The sequence below is a fragment of the Agelaius phoeniceus genome, chromosome 9, assembly GCF_051311805.1.
Source record: "Agelaius phoeniceus isolate bAgePho1 chromosome 9, bAgePho1.hap1, whole genome shotgun sequence".
NCBI classification, from domain to species: domain Eukaryota; kingdom Metazoa; phylum Chordata; class Aves; order Passeriformes; family Icteridae; genus Agelaius; species Agelaius phoeniceus.
Window position 1 is genome coordinate 4,791,442 of NC_135273.1, and position 21,691 is coordinate 4,813,132.

General features: G+C 40.3%; 1 protein-coding gene across 8 annotated transcripts in view; it reads left to right on the forward strand.

The window, feature by feature from the left end:
• ATE1 (arginyltransferase 1) overlaps positions 1–14,601 on the forward strand; it is a 69,268-nt gene extending 54,667 nt beyond the window's left edge. For 7 of the 8 annotated variants that reach the window (XM_054637141.2, XM_054637140.2, XM_077182803.1 and 4 more), the window contains one exon: positions 11,204–14,601. In XM_054637141.2, coding sequence (XP_054493116.2) covers positions 11,204–11,382 — 179 coding nt within the window. In that variant the 3' untranslated portion in view covers positions 11,383–14,601. The remainder of the gene's footprint in view (positions 1–11,203) is intronic. The other variant, XM_077182801.1, reaches the window with a different exon arrangement.
• Positions 14,602–21,691: the final 7,090 nt, after the last annotated feature.

Consider the following 21,691-nt stretch of genomic DNA (forward strand, 5'->3'; position numbering starts at 1 on the left):
ATTTGTCTGGGATAAGATGCTGTAGTCAGAGGTGGAACTGCAGGCAGATTGCTGCCTGCAGGTGCTAGGGTGAAGATGGACTGAAGCAGAGTGAGGGAAGCTTTACAAGTGAGGATCTCTGATGTGATCAGGGTGTGGGAGCTGGCAGAGACATGGATAGAGGATGGGAGGAATTTTGCTGTAGTTCATACAGGTAGAACAATGAGAAGAAGGGCTTGACAAGAGCAAGAAATAAGTGGTGGTAGGATTCAAACTTGAGCATCTTACTAGGTATTTGTGGAGGTGTGAAGGGAGGCTGTTATTTGGATACACCATCTAAAGAGACTACAAAGCCAAATGATTCAGCAACCACCTTGCACTCCTTGCTGCAGACCAGGCTTTGCATCTGCCACCTCTGCACAGCACTGAGGACCTTTTTTCTTCCAGCAGAGTGGAAGAAGTGGAAGTCCTTAGCAGAGCTCAGGCTCTAAGCTGTGTCCAGCTGGTGTGAGCCAAAGTGGGATCCAGAGGAGAGGATTTGTCTGGTCTGTGCTTTCCAGTGCTCAGGCTGCAGCTGCACAAAGGACAGATGTTGACATCCAAAAAGCTTTTGAAATTGCCCTGTGTTCACATGCAAGCCTTAGCCATGAGAATAAAACAAAAGTTAAACCCAAGCCAACACTAAGTCCTGGAACACCACACAAGGCTATGGAGAGGTCAGAAAATCCTCACTTCGCACTCACAAGAATCACTATAAAAAGCCCATTCCATGTAATTCCTCCTGAGTTCATAGGAGATCATTCATGTCTGAGTTACTGAACTAAAGAAAATTACTTCAGGTTTCCAGTCCTTCTCTGTATTAATCTTGTAACATTTATTATATGTTTTACCAGATTTTTAAAGCTTTTAGCTGAAAAAACTGGTTTTTTTAGAAATACATCTTTATATGTATATTTATCTATCCTGCTCGTAGTAAAATGCAAAATAGTGAAATGCAAAGTAAAATACTAGAGTAGCAAAATGCAAATAAAAATCCCAGTATTTAACAACTTCTGGATCCTCTTAGTAGTGATTGCATTATCTTACTGCTTTTTTCAAGCAACTGAGTGTTATTAGTTCTAGTAAATAAAACTTAAATAAAACCAGAAATCTACAGGCATGTGCAGTTATACAAAACTGTTTATTTTAAATGTATGTTTTTGTGCATAATGCTTCCACTAGGAAAACAGTTTGTCACAACTATTTCAATAACTATAATTTCTAGTGTTATGTTTTTAAAACATTTAATGTACAATTTTTATTGCACTATGATACCAAAGAGTATATCAAACAGGTTTTATACTTATTATGTATTTGAGCACAAGTATTTTATTGACTTTTTTTTCCCATCCAGTACAGAGACTGTTTAATTTTACAATATATTTTTAAAATCTAGTATGTTAGTGTGATAGTGGTGTTGTTCCCCTCCTCCTTTGAACAGAAGAGCCACGATCACATATTTATGTCCTGTGAGTGAACTGTGGTTGCCATTTGGTCACGTCCCAGAGTTCAGGTCCCTGGCAAAGGGCTCTGTCTCTGTGGGATGGATGCAGGCAGAGGGGTTTGGGTGTAGGCAGAGGGATTAATGCAAAGGCCAGGATGTGTTAGTGTTTATAAGGGTGGTGTGATGCAGATTAATGTTTACAAGGATAAATGCACTGAACTTCTCGAGAGGATGAAAATGTGGTCGCAAAACTGTCACAGATGGAAAACATTAAAGCAATTGTTCAGAACTTTGCAATCATCTGATTTGGGAGAAATTGCTGCTTTGCTCTGCAACAACTGCTGCTTGTAATTTATTTTTTTTTAAAGATAGTTTTGTGTACTTCAGACAGTTGGGAAACAGTTTAAATAAACTCTGATGGATCACGAACTAAAGTCTTCTAAAGAAGTAACTTTCCACTATTATCACAGCTATAGGTAATAAATTTGAATTCTGTAAGAAAAAGAAATTGAATTCTGCAAGAAAAAAGACAGACATCCCAGTTCTTTCTAGCAGCTTCTCTAGAACAGACACATCTTACAAGTTTCTCTGTTTCTAATTAAGTTCATGAACACTTTGAGCCATCAGAATGCATCTTTCTAAATCCAGTGTGATCTTTGAGTGTACAAGATGTTTAAACAATGAAGATAATGCCAATAAGGTGTAGCCAGGCACATTTTTCCCTCACTTTTTACTGTGTTTGGATTAAATTGAAATGACTGGCATGGGGTTTTAGCCTCATATGCAATGCTTCTGTAATACAAAGGAAATGTTATTATCTTAATTTGTGGGTCCTAAGCAACTGCCACAACGTGAATTGGTATCGGGGTTAGAAAATGCAATTTTTAATAAATATTTGTGATTTAAAAGTTTGGATTGCTTTTAACATATATGTAGCAGACTAAACCAGTGCCCCTTGAGCAGCATAATTGTCTGACTTCTGGTGTGGTTTGTGAAACCTTTGGCTTGGACTGCAAAATTCTCAAAAATGTGTTAATCCACAATGACCATCATAGAGATTGTGAAACAAATGGATGTATTTTGGAATTACTTTTTTTTTTTTTTTTTGGTGGACATTCCTTGAAAAATTAAGATATCTTGGCATGCTTCACTTCTCTTTGTGTTGAAGAGATGATTCTTAGATGGGTTTATGCTCAAGATACTCTTGCACCTTTTGAATGTTGTGATATTTGATTTTCCAGCAGAATAATTCTGCTTTAACTTTTTTTTTTTTGGTAAAGTTTCAGAAGAATGTGGGGAAAGGCAAGGCCTGCCAAATCCTGTAGAAACCATTTTCCATATGCAGAAGGTGTCAGAAGCACAAGAGCAGAAATTAAAAGTTCAATAACGTGGGACAAGTAGAGCAATCATGCAGATTTATTTCGTGCTGAGGACAATGAGTGTGTGGGACTGGTTTCCAAATGTGATAAAAGTTAACAGCTGTAATTAGGCCCAGGCACAGAGCAGCCATGGAAGGGACACCACAGGCATGTGCTGAGCCACACTCCAGCATCCACCAGGGAAACCTGTGCCAGGGTCAGACCTTCTGGAATGATCCTCGTGCACTCCCTGCTCTGGTGACATCATCCCAGCTCCTCACATGGAACCTAATTGATTCCATGTTTTAATTAATTTAGCCAGCAAATTGATTGCTGTAATTTGATTTATTTAGCTGATAAGCTACTGCCAATTGCTTCAATTTTTCCTATTTCATGGTAATGTTTGCATTTGTAATTCTCAGCTTGACTCTTGTCTCTGTTTTTTTTCCTCCTCGCATGTCAGTCTTAATGAGGACTTTGCCCTTCTTTTTGAAAAATCCTCTGGCTGCTTTCTGCCATGTTCACTTCTATGCAGTTCAGATATATTAATAAATAGTATATAAGTCTCTCGCTCCTTCAGATTTTTTTCCCTATTTTCTCACCATTGTTTTGGAACTGTAACTCCTTAAAGCATTATCTCTAACTTTTGTCTTTTATACTGGCTTTTCATAGAAGAATGGTGTCATGGAATGGTCTGGGTTAGAAGGGACCTTAAATCCCATCCAATCCCCCAGCCATGGCAGGGACACCTTCCACTGTCCCAGGCTGCTCCAAGCCCCATCCAGCCTGGCCTTGGGCACTGCCAGGGATCCAGGGGCAGCCCCAGCTGCTCTGGGCACCTGTGCCAGGGCCTGCCCACCCTCACAGGGAACAATTCCTTCCCAATATCCCATCTACATCCAACCCTCCTGCAGCTTTAGGCCATTCCCCCTTGTCCTGTCATCTCCACTCTTATCAACATCCCCAATCTTTCCCATTTAAGATGCATTACAATTCTCAACCATTAATTCACAGATTTAATAATGTGTTTGATATGTCTCTCCCACCAGTAACAGAGTCATTTTGATTATGTTCCTGAGATGACAGGTCCCATGCTAAAGCCTCTGCAAAGGTATCTGTGCAGTTTCATTCCCTTCTAGCCAGTGATTTAGAGTTGCTTTCATGTGCTCTTTCCAAGTGCTTGTTGGATTTTAACTGTGATTTTCCCTTCTCTGTGATTTTACTGTGATTTCCCTGTCTCTGAAGAGAAATTAATAACTCAAAATGCAGAACATTTCTGTGTTCTTTTAAATAGCTTGGATGCTTCAAGGAACAGAAAAGCTCAGCTAACAAAGGTTCTGAGAAGTGTGGAGGACACACATCTGATGCAGCAGAACGCTTGGTCAGGTTCCTCAGTGCTGACTCAGAGTAAATAAAACTCCCCAGAATCAGAGTTGCGCATTAGAAATGCCCGTGGGGTCCATCAGAAATGGGTCAGGCCATGAATGAGCCTGTAAAGCTTTGACTTTGCCAGTTCTGATCTGCAAAAATGCCTTGTGCAGGTTGCTGAGGGCCTGGATCTGCAGTCAGGAAAGCTGGGTTAGGGAGAGCACGCACAGGAAGGTGAGAATCACAGAGATGTGAGAACATCTCACAGTGCCCCTGCCTTCAAAACAGAGTTAAACCTGTGCTGTGGCCCTGCTTTGGGCCCTTGTCAGCACAGTGCACTTAAACTGAAGGCAGTTGATTAGATAACCAAAAAGTGTAGTTAAAACAGAAAAAAAATCCCAAACCCAAAGTGCCCTGGGTGTGCAGTTAATATTCTTCATTAGCAGTTCACATTCTCATTTCTCGTATTTGAAGTCATCAAGAACAATATTAAAGATTCAACTTCTTTTGAAGTGACTACTTCATTTTGTCCTCTGGAAGAACATCTAAAAGTAAAAAAAGTTATCTTTGTCAACTTGCCATTTACTAGATCATATTTTTTGCACTGCTTTTTTTTCCTAAAAAGCAAGTCCTTGGAGGAATGTCAGTACCAGTCCTTGGTAGGACAAGAGGAAACAGCACTGAGTTGTACCAGGGGAGATTTTGGTTGGGTATTAGAAGTTTCTTCATGGAAAGGGTTGTCCAGCCCTGGAGCCACAGTCCCTGGAGGGTTTTAAAAGCTTTGTGGATGTGGCATCTGGGGACATGGCTTGGTGGGTTTGACAGCGATGGGTTAATGGATGGACTTGATGGTCTCCGAGGGCTTTTCCAACCAGAATGATTCTGTGCTTCCATGATTTAAATCTTGTCCTTCAGTAGACATTTTCTAGTCACCTTTTTCCAGGACAATATATTGAGGTAGGCTAGAATAAATGTATTATATGAGAGCTTCTCAACTAAACTGGGAATTTCATGCACGTTGTTTTACGTGCACCGCTCTTCGCCGTGGAGCTCCACAGCGTAAACCACTCATAGGAGTTCAGGCACAAAGCCCAAAAGTTTGGGTTGGAAGATGCTTTTAAGATTTCTCCTCGTTGCAACTTCCTGTCTTTGCCCATTTGAAGGATCCCTATACCTGTAAAACTGTAATTCCCCTGCTTTAAGGATCATCCACAGTGTTTTGATACTTTACAAACGTGTTCTTTTTGATCAGTGCTTTCAAAAGTTCCTATTTTTTGTTAGAGTAACTGCAAAGATTTGGCTGATTGAGAATATCCTGAGCATTTTACTGTACTTCCTTTGTGACTTGTGCTTTCTGGTTTTAATTAAGAATTCTTTTCATTGGATTTTTTTTTTTTGTGTTGTTGTTTATGCTTCATTTTAACTGTACTCTTATTTTGGTTTGAGTTAGTATTTTTGTACCCCAAGGCATAGGGGTCTTTAATATTCCTTAATGTATGAGTCTAGTTTGAAAGAAGCAATATGAGAAAAAGCACATTTTAGCTCGCTGTTTTATACAAATATGGCTATTAATGGGTATTGCTGATTGGCCCTTTTCTTTTTGAGGATGACATCCTATACTTTGCTGGTGAACAAAAGAAATTATGCTTTAAATTGGGTAAGAAATGAGCTTAAATTCAAAGGTCAGAAAGATTTGGCTTCTGATTGCGGTGAAATAATTTTTGATTTCCAGTAATTAATATCTCCTATGTTTCAGTCATAAAATTTGAAAAGTTAATGTGTTTCTTCCTTTTGCAGTTTCTTTGTTTTAAAATCATTGATCATTAACTGTGACAAGGTCATGTAAACCAGATGTAGCTTTTCTTTAAAAAAATATTCAACAAGGCTGTAGTGTTTCTCATAAAAATTAACATCACCATAGTGTAACCAGCAAGGGATGGTGCTTCTTTTTGCCATTTTTACACCTAGTTTGAAATTTAATTTTAATTTTTTTTCTTCAATTGAAAAATGGGAACATTCTGCTCATCTTTTAAAAACCATGCAATCCTAAATGCTTCAAAATTGAAAATTAAAAACTGCAAACAACATGAAACAAAATCTAAACCCCAGCACATCCATGAGCTGGAAATGCAGCAGTTGTCAAGTGTTTATCTTCAGACTTTTTGTTCTGTGGATTTAATGCTTAGAGGTAAAATAATTCTTTTGAGATTCCATTTTTAAGCAAAATGGAAATTTAATTTATAGTGTGAGTTTCCTTCATTGTCTACTTTTAAAGTGAATCACAGGTTTCAGCTAATGACACAGATGTAAATATTTTAATTTTTGAATTAGTTGGTTCTTTGCCTTTTCCTTTCTTTCTTCCACTGTTTTATCCTGCTGTGATGGGGGAAAAAATCCAGGTTCTCTGTGTAGTATGGATGCAGAATAACAAAGTGATGATGGCCAAATAGTTTAATGATTCCAGGGAGTTGAAGGAATATTTAAAGAAAATTAAACTTATGATCAGAAACAGAATCATTTCAGAGTTTAGCAGGAGTACCACATTTCTTTTTGTGAGTTAGAAATGCCAGTCCTCAGTTAGGTTTCTTGCTAATTCTGAGTCCATTCTGTACAGAAAATATAGGAAATATTTTCCTGTGACTAATGCGGGTTGTTTTGGAAATTGGCAAAATTTCTCCTATTTAGAAAATGGGAAAGTCAATACATTTGTCACTTTACTTTTAATTATTTTTTCACTTGTTTTCCTATAAGTGGAAAAAAAGCACTTTAAAGGAAAGTTAGATTGCTTCCATCTCTAGATTACACCCCTGAGAAATGAAGCAACGTCATTTTTGTGAGGAGTCTGTCCAAGGGGAGGAGGGCTCAAAAGAGGAGCAGCACAGGATGCTGCAGCTCAGGCTGCCCTTCCACATCACTCTTGATCAAAACCCCCTTGGCCCAGCTCAGCCACCACCAAAAAGCTGGTTTAGTAATATTTTCTACAGAAACTTTGAGCCATCACCCTTTTTTCAGCGTGGTGTTGGCTCTCAGGCTCCTGCAGAGCTCACTCTGCACTCCGAGTCTCACTTGTCCAGCTTTGCACGTGCTTACCCAGCTCTCTGAGCAGATGGAGCTGGTTTGCACTCCAGCTTATATTAGGGAGTAATAATAAAGCTTAATGCATGTGAAGAATAAAAATATTTGGATGTGAGCTTCCCCAAATAACGTTAGGAAAATGCTAATCCACCCCTGAGCTGTAAGGAGAAGACCATGAAATTCTGGATTTCTTTAAAGAGCACATTGCTGTCCAGCTATGAATAAAGCCATTGCTATTGCTGTGAATAAAAAAAGGTGAAATCACTCCTCCTTATTTCATGCTGGTGTTTCAGCAGGAATGCTTATCAGCATTTGAAAATTGTGTTTTGGCTTGGGAGGGAGCTTGTAGTTTTAGGGGGAAGTTGATTTCTGTTGTGCAGAGAAATAAGGACTGGACTGTACAGGAGTTTGTTTGGCTTCCTGCTGCTCATGTTCCTCCTCTTTCCTGGCGTGGGGGAGCTTTTTTGGGGTGAGTGCAGGCTGAGGCTGCCCTTTAGAATAGAAAGCAAATTCCCTTCTTGAATAGAAAGCAAATTTTTACCATTTTACCTTTAGGCGAGGGTGGATGAGTGAGCTGGGTCAGGAACTCAGAGCAGACCATTGCATGAGAGGCTCTGGGTCACTCCTGCTCCCTGCCTTGTTTTCTGCTGGCATTTAGAAACGTGCCTGATACCCTTTTTGTTCTCAGAGAGGAAATCCTCCATGTGTGGATTCCATTTAGCAGGGTTTTGGGGCTGGGAACAGAACATTTTAACACCTCTGTGCAGTCTTTATGTGGGGTCACAGAGGCAAGGTTGAATTAGAAGTGAAATCTCTCCTATATTCAAATTTCAATAGGCAACTGCAGCATAAATAATTCGCTGCTTTAGGAGTATAGGGGAGAAGAAAAAGAAGTGACAGGTAATTTATTCAGTAAGAATTCACCTGTATTTTTAGCTCTGAGACTTACAGGATAATATTTCTATTTTCAGTTGGAGCTGCAGTTGCCCAGTTTTCTAAAATTACAGGAACTTTCAATCTACATAATTGATTGCTCTATATTTTGTGTATCTACCATCCAGACTATACTGATAGATGTAACTGAATTAAGGGATGAAACCTTGTATATTTTTTGTGTCAAATGACAGTGTCTCTTCTGTAGACTATAATAAATCACCAGCTCAGGAGGTGAAAAATGAGAGTGTGAGGAGAAAAAATAAGCACTTTTAAAAAACTTTTTAGTGATAACAGTACTGTATTCAGTAATTGCAGAAATGACTAAAATTGCTCTAATACGCTGTTCCACTATGTGATCAGTCAGGGTCTTTCCAGAAATGGAAGTCACTAAATAAAATTTCTTCACTAAAGCTTCAAAGGATAGGGTTTTTTTCTTATTTTCAGCAAGGAGCTTTTTTTAATAAAGCATTTGGTCTCATTCTGAATTATGATTGCTGCTGTATTCCAGCATCAGCCACACAGGGAAGGCCTGCTTGAGTTCAATTGGCATCATCTTGAATAGAGAGCAGATTTTACCATGTGCCACTCAGCAGGAGCAGATATTTAATTTTTCTTATTGGAAGAATAATTTCTTTGTTTGAAGTGTGCCAGAGCCCAATCTGTTTTATTTTACATTAAATTATTTTACATTTATTCTGCTTATATTTAAATTGTGTTTAAAGGGAATAGTTTCCTAAATTCCCATGATGTTGCCTCCAGACCAGCAGCAACTGAAAAGTGGCTGAGTTCTGACTTTCAGATTTGTTATGATGGTGACACAAATTCCTATTTGCCATCTCTAAAAGCTTAACTGGTACTTGAGATTATTTTACTTAACATCTCAGTCAAAGGTTTCTTTTACAGATGGAGTTTAAGTTACATACATTTAAGTACTTTTACAGAAGGTTATTTTTGTTATGAAAGCTTTGATTTTGAGGGGAATCAGTGGAAGAACAGGTAATCATTGTAGAAATTTGGGATGTTATTTTTCTTTGCAAGGAGTAAAAGTGGAGGAAGGGCACAAATGCTGAACGAGAACAGAGTTCAGCTGAGCCAGGAGGGCTGCAGTGAAACCAAGGTACAGTAGCTTTAGTCTCTCAAAGAAATCAAACCTGGGGCCAGCAGCACTGCAAGCCAGGACATGAACTCACCCACAGTATCAGGCTTTGGGAGTATTTGAAATCAGTGAGTATCAGTGAGCAGGGACCAACTCTGAAATGCTTTTGGCACAGAGCTGTGAGGGCTCAGCTTGGCCTAAATCCATCCCAGGGCACAGACTGGGAGTCAGTCTAGAGGTTCAGTAAATAGAAACTTTCCAATTTGAGAAGTTAAAATAACTTTACGCTTGTGTCACCTCCAGAAGCTAAACTTGCAGATTTTTTCCTTGGTGAACTCTCAGCAAGGAGGAGGATGTAACAGAAGAGGCAGAAGGGCTGGTGGTAAAACCAACCAACCCATTGGGATATCAGGGAGGTGTTGGCCACACATCAAAAACCTGATGGATTTCACAGAGGGAGAGAAAGCCATAAAGTGTTTTTGACTTGGTGTTTATCTAAAGCAATTGCCAACAATAATTAGTGGGGAGCACAATCTCAGCAAGTACTGCTCAGATTTTCTTCCTTCAAACCGTGTTTTCCCAGTTAAGTCTTAAGAAACACATTGTGCTTTCATGTCTGGAATCAAAACACAGATAAAAGTAATGAAGTCATTCCAAACTTGGTAAAGCAGCCTTCATTAAGTTTCACATACTAAATTCAGGCAGTCAGCAGGAAAAAAGTTTCTGGACCATAGAAATTTCTATGGATGAACAGGGGCAGGTTCTTCAGTGTGTCTTGCACAGAAAAGAGTTTCATGGCCTCCTTTAAAACATAAAGAAGCATTAATTAAAAGCAGAAAGAAGATCCAAAATGAAGTCTTTGCATAGTTGATGTCCCAAAATACTGACATTCCAGTAAGCATCTCTGTTATTACTGGAGATGCTTAAACGGATTCTCAAACTGAAGTTTCAGATTCTAGGTTGACTCTTCTTGGTGACTTTTTGAACCTAAAGTTCAGAAAAGTCCAAGATTTCTTTTCCTATTATTTTGTAATAACTCTACTAATTTATCCTGCAGTGGCCTTCTGATGTGTGGCACATTCTGTGAGTTTCTTTAAAGAGTTTTCTAGCACTGTAGTGCAAATTTTTCTGACACACAGCAGCTATATAGTATTATTGTTCAGCAGTAGGAGCATCAATGGGATTCATAAAAATAAGGAAATTTTAACTTGTTCAGTCACACTCTTATATGTATGATTCTGGATAAATTAAGGCACAAGGGGCCTGGATGTGAAGGAAATAAGTTTTAATTGTGGTGTGTGTATTTTTGAAGAGGAATTGTGTTGTACCCACCCAGGGAGTGCTTGCACTGCTCACCCTGTTGATTTACAGAGCTCAGGGATCAGACTTAGGTAAGGACATGGCTGGAGGGCCAGGGAGTTCCACCTGGGAAGGTGGTTTATTGCCTGATGCTTACCTGAGGAAGCAGCCTGGAGGCTTCCTGCTGGTTTCAGTACCTTTGTCCCAGCTGGTGTGGTGGGTTTTGCAAGGGGTTTTGCAAAGACAAGTCTCTCCTGGTCAGTTCTGTTTGAGTTTTTCCCAGATAGAGTTTGCCTTCTGGCTCCAGCAGCACTAAATGAATGTGAATTTTTAAATGCAGCAGTAGAGGTGTTTTCAGAAATGCCATCCATCACCATGAGAAACATGTGATGCAGGATTTACCTCTCCACACCCTGCAGCCACAGTTCCTTTGCAGGCTGGGTTTGGTGCCAGCCACAATCCAGGAACGCTCTGCAGCCCAGCTTCCATCTGCAGATGACATTTCTCACTTCATGCAGCTCTCATTATGCATATTGAAGTTAGGGGCATAAATTAAGGTGCTGTGGACGCTGTAAATAACATTTTTTTGTGTTGTGGTTGCCTCTGCAGTTGATGAAGGTCGCCTGAAGGAGCTGGGCAGGGTGAGAGTGCTGCACAAGAGAACCGTGATGCCTTACAGCGTGTACAAGAAGAGGAGGAAGGGGCCCAGTGATGAAGCCAGTGTCCAGCAATATGCAAGCCTGGTGGGACAGACCTGCTCAGAGAGAATGCTGCTGTTCAGGAGCTGAAACCCCCTGAGATGGCATTTCAATGGCTCCACATTTCATTGCACTGCCCCTGGGTGATGTGTACCATAGTCGTGTGCTGGTGTGCCCACTCAGACAGGCTGAAGCACAGGTATATAGCCAGGCTTGTGTCAATACATGGTGCTGTGTGTAAAGGCCAGCTCCAATAAATCTTACAGTACAGCAAGGCTTTAGCAATATAAGTTTAGAAAAACACGCTTGCAGTATATTTTAATTAAGTAGTTCTAGCCTTTCTATGCATTATGAATCATTCTAAGTATCTAAGCAAAATGAAAAACAGGTTTTGGTTTTTTTTTCTTTTGTAGAGATGAAGGTTGACTAAATCTAGATTAAGAATCATTAAGTTACAGATGTTTTCAAATAGCACCTTGGGTATCTGTTGTTAAAAATTGCTGTGAAATTTGTGCTTGCATTTGTATGCTCCTAAAATCCTGCAAGAGGACTGAAACGTGCTATTACTTTCCAGCATGATACCATTTTATTTCAGCAGTATGTTTAAAAAACAGGAAGGAATTATTTTCTCTGCACATTCTTCATTTGTTTAAAGCAGTAAGTCAGTGTCAGAGGTCCCAGTGAGTGTAGGAGTTCGTGGTAGGTTCTCAGTGGCAGGGGATGCAGTGCTTTGGAAAACTTTTCCCTTCAGAGAAGAAGCAGAACAGTTGCACTATAAATATACCAAAGATATGCAGCCAAGTGGCACAGTGGTTTTTGGTATAAGCCTTATCCTTTGTCTAACAAGAGTGGGTATTTCAATGCACATGGCTGATGTGAAATAGAGCTCAGGAGGTTTATCCTGCAGCTCTCAGTGCACATTTCAGAACTATGCTAACAAAAACAAGACAAAAGGTACCACTGCTGGGTTTTGTTGCAGGTGCTTTTTTTCTGTAGAATTGTACAGGAAGACTTAACTACCATATTCCAGCTTTTTTTACTGACTGTTTTGTTTCTGGTGCAGCAGCTCATGGGTTAACACCTTTAATAACATTTTAGTAAATACTTCTGTTGGAAACACAGGAAGTTGTGATCCTTTATGAAAGCACTTTATTATCTCATATATATGAGCGTTGTCTGTGTCCCCATTAAGTCACATAAGTTGGAGGAATTTGGGGAAATAACACTGTTGTATAATTCAGTAATGTATTACAGCATTGTAACATTACCAATGCATTTGTGCTTCTTATCTTCTTGGATAACAGGGGCTGGTATTTACCTTGAATCCACTTGGAGTTTCCTGTTAGCCTTTGAACAAAGATTCTTATTCAAGGATATGTGGGTGGTTTTCCCCCAGAAAGGAAACAAATTCAGTTTTACCCTCTGAGGGTTACATCTCGTGTCATTCATACATTCATTGATTTAATTTTAAACACTTGGCCACTGTTATTAATCATTAATTTTTATGTGGAGCAGACGTAAGAACTGGGGGAATCAAGTGCAATGCAGGTTTAACTTTGTTTTTCATATCTGTTAGATATGAAATTAGTGTATATTGCAATATTATTGATAGTACAGCTTCAATAGCAACTTTAAAAAGTCATTTTATGTTTTATTAATTGGGCTGTACAGAATTGATCTGCTCCCAGAATGGTCATTCACGTCAGCATCATATCTGGTGTGTGTTTATCTGTGGCCTGGTACTGAGAGGTTTCTTTGCACTGTACCTTCTGGTTTGTCCATGCCTTACCTCAGCCTCCTGCCATGTGGAGAAGCACTGAATAATCCTCATGAAGATTGTTATGAAGAGTTCCTTTCTGTGGAGAAAATACTTTTACCACTCTGTTAACCAGTGTAACATTTCCTGCCTACACAGTGTGCTGAAAAGTGGTGATGCCCATATGGCTTGCAACCAAAATAAATGAGAAAACCTTTTTATGTGATACAAAATCAGTTAACAAGCACTGAGGAATTTCACTATGAATTGCAAAATCTTGAAGGTTATTGAAGCCATTTAATGATGAGCTCCTGGAGAAGTTACAATTTCTGTTCAGTTTCAAGGGAGCAGACTTAGTGTCCCCACTGAGAGTTCCATCTCTTTGTGCCCCTATTTGTCACTGATATGCTTTTGATTAGACTTTTATCTGATGCTGTTTCTCCTGGGGAGCTTTTAAGGACTGCAGTTAAAGGAAAGGGAGAGAAGTATCAACCTAAGAACTGAGCACAGCTTGAGGTTGTCCTTGGTGTGGGCACTCACTGGAGGCAAATGAGCATTTCCTGTGAGTCTGCAATGGTGCTTTCACCTTCTGACCACCCCTGGGACTGCAGCACCACAGCACGCTGGGCTCCTGGCCCCTGCTCAACTCAAATATGGATTTATATTAAAAAGCAAAACCAGGCAACACCGAGATTGACTCCAAACTGAGTTCATCTCCTGTGGTTTGCTGAGATCTGACTCATTTTAGTGTGATTTTAGAAGGAAACTGGGGCAGTATTTTTGAGGACTGATGCCTCTATCCCTGTTTTTGGAAGGGAGACAGAGGCTGAGGATGAAGTTCTGTAAATTTTGCCTGTGACTTCAGTGGAGCTGAAAATTCACTACTATTACAATATTATTTAATATATTGTAATTGACAATTACTGAATTTAGAGATATTTAACTTAGCACAAACTATTTTATAAAAGTTTTTTGTGTGTGTAGCTGGTTTGGGAGAGTCCATCTCCAATGTAAGGTTGCCTTGTCCTGTCATCTGTTGATAAATGAGCATAAAATGGTGGTAAGAAAATGCAGAGTTGTGACCATTGCTGAAAAATGCCATTTTTTGTTTTAGTTGGAAAGAAGTGGGAAGCTTCCACATGTCCAGCATCAACACGTGTCAGTAAATTCAAGAACCTGCATGTAGAGTTTGTAAGTGCTTTTTAGCAGGCCTGTTTGACTTACAAGTGTAGAAAATAAAGTTATTTCCAGTCTCTGTGAATTATTATAAGAAATAATAGCTCTGAATGCGATTTCTGCATTAGTTTGTAGGAATTTCATAATCCTGGAGATTGACCAAGTGTCCAGTGAACAGCAAAATCAAAGAATCCATCAAAGGGTAGCAGCCTTTAGAAGAGAGAACTTGCAAGTTTAAAATCATGTCCAAAACTCATGACCTGTTTTGGAATGAAGTTTTAGTTCCAGCCAGGCAGATTAATGAAGAGATTGCATGAAATATAATTGATGCTTCTTTTCTGAGTAGAATAAAATAAAATAAAGAGACTTTTTACAAATGGAGACTAGACAGGACCAGCTATTTATTTGAATTCAGCTTGGTTGAACAAAAACCTGTCTCTGAATTGAGGAGCCAAACCAGCCAAACACAGAAATGTGGGTTGTGTGCATAAAGATAACCCAACATTGCATCATTTTCTGACTGAATAAGGCAGAATTCCAGCTAATTCTGCATTCCTGAAGGAGACTTTTCTCACAGCCCAGCACCAGCATGGCTTGAAATGTTGGTGGGACTTTTTCTGTTCCATTGCTCCTGTAGAGTCCACATCCATCAATCTTTTTGAGATTCTGTGAATTTCCTTGCCAGGTGATCACTCTGAAGCTCCAGCCTGATCAGCCAATCAATGTTTCTGAGTTCCCTCTCATCATGGTTGTCCCAGATAATCACCCAGAAATGATTTTGGGCTGTCCTGATCAGACTCTCTACCCAAGCCTTAAGGTCTCTCTGCATTTGGAAGGGTGGAGGCAATTTTCAGGGCAGAAATCATCACTTTTCACCAACATTTCCCAAAACATTGTAGCCCCATCTTACACCAATATATTTATAGAGCTGCACCTTCAGTCACGCTGAGTGTAAAATGCTGAATTACTTTTGCATTTTCCAAATTATTTGGGGTTTTTTAAGTTAGTCAAAGTGAAGGATGGTAGGAGCAGATGTACAATAGTAACTCATCCTAAATGTAGCTAATTGTGGTCAGTGGGTTTCTAAAAGTGTTTTAGAAATTAATCTACTCTATGCATTTTGTAGTACATTTAAAGCTCATCTCGTGAGAGCTTTGTTTCCTAACAGCATTAAAATAAGAATGGGAATTAATTAAATTAACATGTAAGCCTGAGTTCAGCATATATTAATGCTCTCTGCATTAATACAGAACAATCTTAACTCTGAAAATGCCCTTACTGCTGATCTCTGGCAAGTAGCAGCTCAGAAGCTTTCTGGCTGGATTCTTTCTGGTTATGTTTTACTGTTTTGATGTTTATTCATTTCCTTATTAGAACTATTCCCATCAGATTTTTGTACTTCCCATCAGTTATTTCCACTTCAGTTTTGACACATAATACATGTGTCTGCCAAAAGTCCTGCTGAGAGATTGCTATCAGGACAAAAGAAAGTGTTGGAAAGTCTGTTAAGCAGTGAGAAGAGAGCAGAGTCCACAGGGACAGTCAGTCTGCAACCTTTGTGCTGCAGAAAAAGCAGGATTTATTTATAATTTAGTCCACTGCAGGCTTAAATAAATGTGTCAGATTTCATTCATTTCCCTTTGTCTGTGACATCTGATTGTCATTGTCCAGGGAGAATCAATGGGGCATTGTGGAACAGGAAAATAAATTAATAAATGCGCTGCGTTTGTGGCAGCAGGCTTGAGTTAAGGGATGAAATCACACGGATTCCCTTGGAATTCTCACTCCATGTCTGCACAGGAGCAGGGAATGGGGGCTGGATGGGGCTTCCAAGAAGGGTTTGTTGCTTCTCCCCTGTCTCCTGCAGGCTGGAGCAGAGCAAGGACACATCCACCACCCCGAGAGGATTCCTCACTGTGTGCATCCATCTCTAACAAAGCTCCTGGGACTGATTCTGTAAATACTGAAATAGTATTATAGTATTATTTATAGCAGTAAATACTGAAATATTGCCAGTTTTAATGTCCTCTCTCCAATTTTGATCTTTAGGTTGCAGTGACCCTGCTTTGGTTGGTGCTGCCCGTGCAGAGCCACCCCTGAGGTTCCTCTTTGCAGCAGCTCCAGCCCTTCTTGGAGACTGGTGCCAGCTCATCCTGCTGTGTTTTCTCTAAACAAATCCCAATTACCTTTCCAAAATCTGTGGGTTTAAGATAATTTATTGAGCTTTCTTAAATATTGTCCCAATGATCCACTTTTTTTGCCCTCATGCCAGCTGCCCCAGTAATTGAAGCAATAATTATTTCAGTGTTTTACATTGGCAAATAAATGTTAAATTTTTTCACAGTTATGATCACTATTCTGTCTGATTTTTCTGTTTAACACAGATCCCTCTTTGCTGTTTATTTACCACACCTCAGTAAAAGATGGTGGAGATCCAACCCTCGCTGTCCCAGCAAACAGAATTTTCTTTTTCCTCAACTGCTCTGAACCTGCAACCACCAGATGGCATTTCCAGCCTGTGCAGGTCATTGCAGCATTAAAGTCACTTCTTGTCTGAGTATCCAAATTTTCTGAGTCTCTTCTATTAACGTCTCACTCTGAGTTTAATTTTTTACTCTGCTTTTAATTTGGGTCTATGAGGAAAAAAAATTAAAATTGTCAGGTGGAGTTGATGAAGTGGTGTTTAGTTGAATGGAGCACAAATTTATTTAAAATTCAGGATTAAAAGCTGTTTCAAGAAAAATAATCTCGATTTTTTTAATGCTGAATTTATTAGATATTTTCTAGTACCAGTAAATTACTGAAATCAAGATCCATAGGACAATTACAGAGGGGTCAGTTGGCAGATTTACCTGTCCCCAAATGTTCTTGGTGCTGTTTATTTCCATGTTCCACCCAAACCACGTGCAGCTGGAGCATTCACAATGTCTAATGTGCATTATTCTTGTGCTCCATCCATATTCCTCTTTCATTCTTAACCTTATTTTGATACCAGGATTTTTTTCTCACCTCTGCAGAGAGTTAACTGATGTCAAAATAAGGTTTCTAATAGTGAAATCAGAGGTCAGGAGACTGCAGCACTTCATTGCATGAAGGGCACTGCAACCCATTTGTTTTGTGACTACATTTGTCTCTGTTGCTCAAGGTGAAAGCAAAGACACATCAGCTGAAAAAGCAAGGCTCCCAATTTTAAATTAATTATTATTTTTCATACAAATACATTATTGTATCCCCCAGAAACCTGGAGGAGGCCTGGCTGCAGCAGCTGCTCTGTGTGTCCTCAAATTGAGATTGTCCTCATCCCTGACATTTTTGCAGTCCATGAAATCCCAGATGTGCTGAACATTCTCCTTCCTGAGCTGGCTGTGCTAAAGGGAGTGAAAAACTGCTTTTCCTGGGCAGGGAGATCTGCCATGGGACCAGGCTGCTCAAACCCCATCCAGCCTGGCCTTGGGTCATTCCTGACACCCCTCACCTCAAACCCACCCAGGTGATCCCTTCAAACCTCCTGTGTCCAGGAAGTTTTCATCCTGTGTCCATCCAGTTTAATGGGATGGAGATATTCCAGGAATCCAGTGCAGTAGGATGAAATTGGAGCTTCTGCATCTTCTTTTGGTCAGATTTTAATACATTAAATCTATATTTTTCTTTTATTGCCTTGTATTGTAAATATAAATACTTAGTATTTACACTGTGGAGGAAAAGCAGATTAATGGAATAATCAAATAGAAAAATTAGAACAATAGAACAATTAAATAGAAAAATGATATTTGCTAAAATTAAAAATGGACATTCCTGAAAAGACAGAACTCTCTTTAAAAATCCCAATCAGTCCAAAGGAGTGAAGTTGCCAAAATACACCTCCCATATGCAGAGAGGAATGCACTTTGTATGCCTGAAGATTCTGATGCTTTCAAACAGCTGCTTCTCCATCCCCACCCCCTTTGTGTTTCCTTTTTGCTGTTGTGCCCTCAGTTTTTCTTGGGCACATGTTCCAGTTCTTCAGACCTGTTAGGAAGGGAGACATTGATCAGTGACAGGAGCTCAGGAGCACGTTTAGCCAAGAGCTCTGTGCTGTTCAGAGTGACCTGGGAGAGAGCAGGAGCACGGTGACATTTGCAGTGGATAATGGATAAATAATCTATTGACTGTGGGGCAAAGCAAAGGCAATCAGCAGGAGGGCTCTGATGGTTTCATTGAGCCCCATGAGCAGCATTGATCCAAAAATCCCTCGGAGCTGCAGCTTCTCAATGTCGTGGCACTCCCCATGGGCACCTCATTTTGCAATTTGCTGGTTCTTCAAAGTGTTCTGAACTTTCCAACATCACTAAATCCCTCTCACTAAGTGTCACCCTGTGCCAGGTAAGAAATTGAAATCCAGGCTGCTGAGTGGGAGTGGTTTCCTCCCCTTCTCTATTTGTTGAGGGCTTTAGAAGTGAATCCACTTTTCCTAAAAGTGAGGTCAGGGAAGCCAAATTCACCCATATCGGGCCTTCACCAGGCTCCTCATGAATGGGCTCCACTGAGCATGTTCATTTTTTATTACTCTGCATCATGCAGAAGTGACATTGTGGCTTTAAAAGCCAGCAGTTCATCCTCATTTGGAAGCCCTGCAGTCACTGGTGATGTGTAGAAATAGCTGGGTATTTAATAAAAAGTTCAATTCTGACATTAATAGTTGGATATTTAATAAGAAATTTGACATAAGAAGAAAGTGGTTTCCCAGTTCCTCTTCCAGCCAACATCTGGGATTCTTCCCAAACCTCTCTGTACCAATGTTCATTATTGTATTTTATAGTAAGTAAAATCAGGTTTACAATCTCCTGAACCTTCTGGTGGTACTAAAAATACAGCTAATAATTGTCTATACATCTTGTTTTTACTGGAAATAAAAATCCTCTGGATCGAGACGTAGCCACGTACTATAGCCAAGCTGTAAACACTTGTCCTCCAAAAAAAAAGTTGAAATAGAGTGGAACATGAATTTATAAGCTCAATGGTTTGTCTTAATTGTGTTACCTCTGACATCACATGCCTGGTAGAATAACCACATCTCTCATGATTTCACCCTTTTCTAAGGGTTTTCACCTGTGGCTTTGTCCCTTTTCCTGCTGCACACCTGCCCTGCTCCCTTTGGTGTGTCAGGTCCATCAGGATCCCATGCTTGGCACGCTGCTCAGCAATTCCCCCTATGGAATGTGTGTGCAGAGATGGTATCTGGCCATTGGATACATTACCTGAGATTTCACAATGCTCTCACCGAGTTAATCCTCCTGTTTTTCAAGGATTGTAGAGGTAAGGAGGGCCATAAATTACCTGCACTATTGTTTTTGTTGTTGAATTGAACTAAGAAAAATGGAGGGCTTTTTATGTGCCAACTATTTACTTAGCTGCCTGCAGTTCTGTGCAAGTTTTGGGTGAGGAGGTTTTTCACAGTTGAGTGTGGTTGTGTTTGAAACAGAAAATGGTAAAATCTGAAGCTGTTAGAGTTGGTGCAAGCCTTCACCAAGTTTCTGATGATTCCGATGCTTGTAGCTTGGAATATTTTGCACACATGTTCCGACTTTGCATCCACAACATTTCTTAAAGCAACAAGTCTGCAGCAGACACGAGAGCTACCATCAGGAAACTTGTTTGACAGTTTAAACAGGCAGCATCTGTGTTTCCTACATTTCATAGTACACAAAAAAGAACTGGGATTGCCCATAGCTCAATTAATTCAAGATGTTGTCGCATGGTGGAACTCTGTTTTGGAGATGTTAAAAAAAAATCTAATTGAAAAAAGGGGTTTTGCCCTCATGTTTGGCTGAGTTTCATCAATATCACCTCCTCAGTGGAATAATACTGAGAGCAGTTGGCTTGAATTTGGAGAATTAAGATAAATTGGTGGCCATCAGGGCTGTCCTCCTGTGCTTCCAGCTACCTCTCTGTTAGAAGTGAATTTGGGATTTTCAAATTTCAAAGCAGTCTAAGAGATTTGAATTAGGGGCCACTTAAGTGTCTTTTTAAAAAGCACCGAAACTTTCACCATTATCAAGAAAAGGAGCAGTTGCCTTGCAGGGCTTGGGCTCAGCAGAACACATAAACAGATGCTTAAGGCAAAACCCACAAGGAATGTTTTGATGAGGTGGACTCCAGGAGAGCCAGGACACCACAGTGAGGTCCAGCCTTGCAGCAGAGGACATAAAACATCTCAACAACTTGGTTATAATTAAAAGGACCGTGTTCTGGGACCTGCTTCCAGATTTTCGTATCTACAAAGGACTAATATAAAATAAAACTAATACAAAATCTGCTCTTCTGTGACAGTGTGCCCCCAACTGCCTGGAAGTTGGCTGGGTGGGAGAAGTGGGAACGCTTTCCCAGAAGCTGCGATCGCGGCTCAGGTTGCGATAGCGGCGTTGAACGATACCTGAGCCCCTGATTTCATCTGTTGGCTGCACTGGGGCTCTTTGCAGGGCAGGAGATTATTCCAAGCGTTGTGTCTCAGCCTCTGGCTCCTGCCTCTGGTGGCACGAGGCGCTCCTGCCACAGGCACAGGTTTCACACGGGCTGGGCCGGGCCATGGCCAGAGCTGCTGCCGTGGCTGGTGAACTGCTGGGGTCTCTCGCTGCTCACAGGGACCCCGAGATAAGTTACAAAGTCTCTTTTCCCAGCCTGGTGATTGAAGAAGGAGTCAGAGCTCTTCAGTTCTCAGTCTCAAGGTTGTTTATTGTGTCTTATCTATAAAACTCTTTCTCCTGTCCAGCCAAGGTCTGTCCAGCAGGACAGTTCCAGGCACTCTGCCTGCCCCAGGGCAGGGTTATGTCTTTATACTAAAAACTACATGTAAAATGTTTACAATTACTTCCCAATACCCATCACCTATGTTAGACAGTGAACTTCTACTCTAAACCAATCTAAAAATGCCAACATCACAGCAGAAGATGGAGGCCAAGAAGAAGAAGAAGGAGAAAGGCTGGACATGCCCAGATCTCTCCATCTTGCCTCCTGAACCCCCATTCTAAAAACCCCAAAATCAACTTTTTCACCTTGTGATAAATTCACTATCATTCTACTTAATTTGTCATGGCTTGCAGATCTCCATCTAAGGTTGGTAACTTGCTCCACAGGTCATAATCAAAACCACAGGGGCATTTTGGGCTCTGTGCCAGGGTCTCTGAGCCCCCTGGCAGGGGTCTGGGCTGCTCAGGACAGCCAGAGGGATGTGCTGGGTCCTGACAGTGAATTAGCCCACAAATATTACCAGTTTTGTGTCAGTGTCTGTACTCAGAAATCCTTCCCCACACATCTTTCTGGCTTTTTGAACATGCAGTGAAAATCATGCACACTTACTTGAAACTTTATGTGCTGACCTGAGTATTATCTCTGGGGAGGACTCCTTGGGTCAGTCAAAGTGAATTAAACCCAAATGCGTCTGTTTTTCATGTTTACTCCTTCCATAAACACTGCACATATGCAGTGTGC